Source organism: Eptatretus burgeri, chromosome 4 (assembly GCF_056783735.1).
Source record: "Eptatretus burgeri isolate ZD-2024b chromosome 4, Ebu_testis_v1, whole genome shotgun sequence".
Lineage (NCBI taxonomy): Eukaryota > Metazoa > Chordata > Myxini > Myxiniformes > Myxinidae > Eptatretus > Eptatretus burgeri.
In genome coordinates this window covers 110,323,829-110,326,410 of record NC_140964.1, presented here as the reverse complement: position 1 = coordinate 110,326,410, position 2,582 = coordinate 110,323,829, and the positions used below count along the sequence as shown (strand labels likewise).

At 35.8% G+C, this 2,582-nt stretch overlaps 1 protein-coding gene across 1 annotated transcript in view; it reads left to right on the top strand.

Moving 5' to 3' along the window:
• LOC147028896 (FYVE and coiled-coil domain-containing protein 1-like) overlaps nucleotides 1-1,862 on the top strand; it is a 299,989-nt gene extending 298,127 nt beyond the window's left edge. The window contains exon 17 of the mRNA XM_085879733.1: nucleotides 1,725-1,862. Within this exon, the coding sequence (XP_085735859.1) occupies nucleotides 1,725-1,745 (21 nt within the window). The 3' untranslated portion in view covers nucleotides 1,746-1,862. The remainder of the gene's footprint in view (nucleotides 1-1,724) is intronic.
• Nucleotides 1,863-2,582: the final 720 nt, after the last annotated feature.

The following is a 2,582-nucleotide window of genomic DNA, read 5'->3' as shown; positions in this document are numbered from 1 at the left end:
ATAACAATAATGACAATTAACAAACCATTTTTTGTTCAAAAATTTAAGTAAAAAAATAAAAGTCCTTGCTTTTCGGCAATAGTCAGCGACAATTTTTGGTTGATGTATTTCCTTGCTTTCAGAATAAACAAACACCGCAAGATAGCATCTTGACCATGTGGGTTATCAACTGGTCTAGCATGGTTAGAAGATTATCTTTTCAAAAAAGGCTCTGTCATACTTTCCAAGTTCGTCATGTTCGAACTTTCTTTGTTCTTAAAATTGCTCATTCGTTTTTTTTTACTTTACGTAAATAAATAAATAAACAATCAACATCTAAAGTCACTGCTGGTGAGGGCTGCAGGATTGTCAGATTCTTTTCGTACAGGGAGTGTTTAAAACCATCAAATGCAACAGTAAATTTCTTAATGACGTAAGCTTTATAAGATTTCTCACAAAACAACAACTTTGGACAGTCTATCCTTCTTTGGTAAGAAACGGACTCAATGCCTTTATAATTGAGACTGAGAATCGAAGCAAGTTAGGAGCTGCTTCTCTGCCCATTTTGACCACAATCTAGATTCTAGGGGATAATATTACGAGTGAATTTTTTATTTATTTAAGGAACTACTTCTCATTCTTAATTATTTTTGCTCATTGAATTTTAATTGGAAATACCAAAATTTATCTTTGCTTCAGCATTCCAAAAATGGAAAATGCAGCCTCTTTTATTATTCCAAACAGTGACAGAAGGCTCATGGGGGAACTTGTACATACATCATATTTTGGACAAGGACAATAGGAGAAAACAATTTACTTTTACACAGACCACAAGAATATAAGGAGATAATGGATAAATTGCACTAAATGTGATTTGGACCTTAGTTCTCAACATCATGAGCTGTGTGCTCAAATGGGAACACCAAACAGGGCAAAACCTGCTGGAAAATGCTGGATAGAAACAAAAGTTCATTCATTGGTTATTGGTTTCCAAGGTCTGAAAGAACAACTTTTTGGAAAGATGCTTAACTTGTCTGTATGCGGAGAAAAGTTAAGATACACATTGGGGAATGGACAAATTGATGGCTGAACAGTCGATCACGTCTGGGTCTGTTCCATTTTTGTTCCTTTTGAGCAAATTGGTGAAATGTGTTGGTTGTGTGCCTCATCTACCATTTTGAGAGCTTTTAGTCTCACGTTCAAGAACAAATTATTCAATACAGTAAAACATGTGAAACTTACAAGGGGCACACGAAGACACATCTGAGTGAAATAACATTTTAATTTGGGTTTACTTGCTTTTTCAACGTACTTGATGCTTCCAATCCATCAAATTAGTTTTATTGCTTTTATTGTTACATTGAGCCTGTTCGCCTTCCTTTTTACTATTATAGCAGGTGTATTAGAAGTGGAAATAAAAGTGTTTAGAATGCTTTAAGTTTGGGTGATATCACTTATTTCCTGGCTTTTTGCTTCGAAGATTTGGCACAAGACGTGATTTGCATATTGTCATTGTCACAAGATCGATTTGTGGCCGTGGTGATTGTGAGAGTTTCTCCATCTATATGCGCTACAGATAAGGTTATTACAGCTGTGGAACCACTTTGCCAGGTTTGTTAATGGAAACATGCAGATTAGGCCGGAGGCTGTGGTGACAAGGTCATGCTGTGTGATTGTGTGGTTGTTTGTTTTTTTTTTGCATTACTCAGAAAGCCTGACTACGGTGTTTGTGGTTTGGAATGCAGGTGCGGGGTTTTGTGGTTTAAGTTCTGGTTCTCACCACTGTCGAGACGTTGTATTTCCTGTATTTGACTGCAAGTTTCTGGCCACCTGCTTTCGGTACCTTCATTGCCATAGCAGTAATGAGGTCTGTAATCAGTTTTTGTTTGCTCGTTTCTGATGTGCTCAAATTATCTGTGGTAAAATGCCTTTTCCACAAATTACAAGTGTAGCTTATTTTCAAATATTTTCTGTCAATTATATGTGTTATTTAAACAGGATTTGCAATTTCATTTTTACCTCTCAAATCATGGGGGTCTGCTTCAACTCTTGTCCAGAATTCACCACCTTTCCAGAAAGGTTTCATCTCCGTCTTCACACCAATTTTCCAGTTTTTTAACCCTTGCATGCAATGACATTTTTACAATTACAAGAATTAAACTATTCGGTGTAATCTATTGATAATATACTTCGTTCATTATTATTATTTTTTTTAATTGAAAGGTTAGTGGTAACTTTTTGACTGATAATTAAACCCTAAAACAGAGATTTAACTTGAACTTGTGTAGTTACTCCGTCCATGTGAAGCGAAATGCACGGCTAGGCAATTAGTTCATGTCTGTCTGTCTTATCAATTTATGCTCGAGGAACAACTTCTTTGAATTGAATTTTATATGTTGAACCTGAATCAGAACATGAAGAGGAAGACTCGTCTTTTTTTATTTTTATGTAACTTGGCTCAGTATTCATCCGAATCACACATGCACAGAGGAGAGTGAGATCATTTTTACTCTGTCTGCCTGCCTGGCAATCAAGCAAGATTGAAAATCAATCTAAACAGGAAACTTACTGTTTTAAAGGATGTCATAAAGGAGATAAACAAC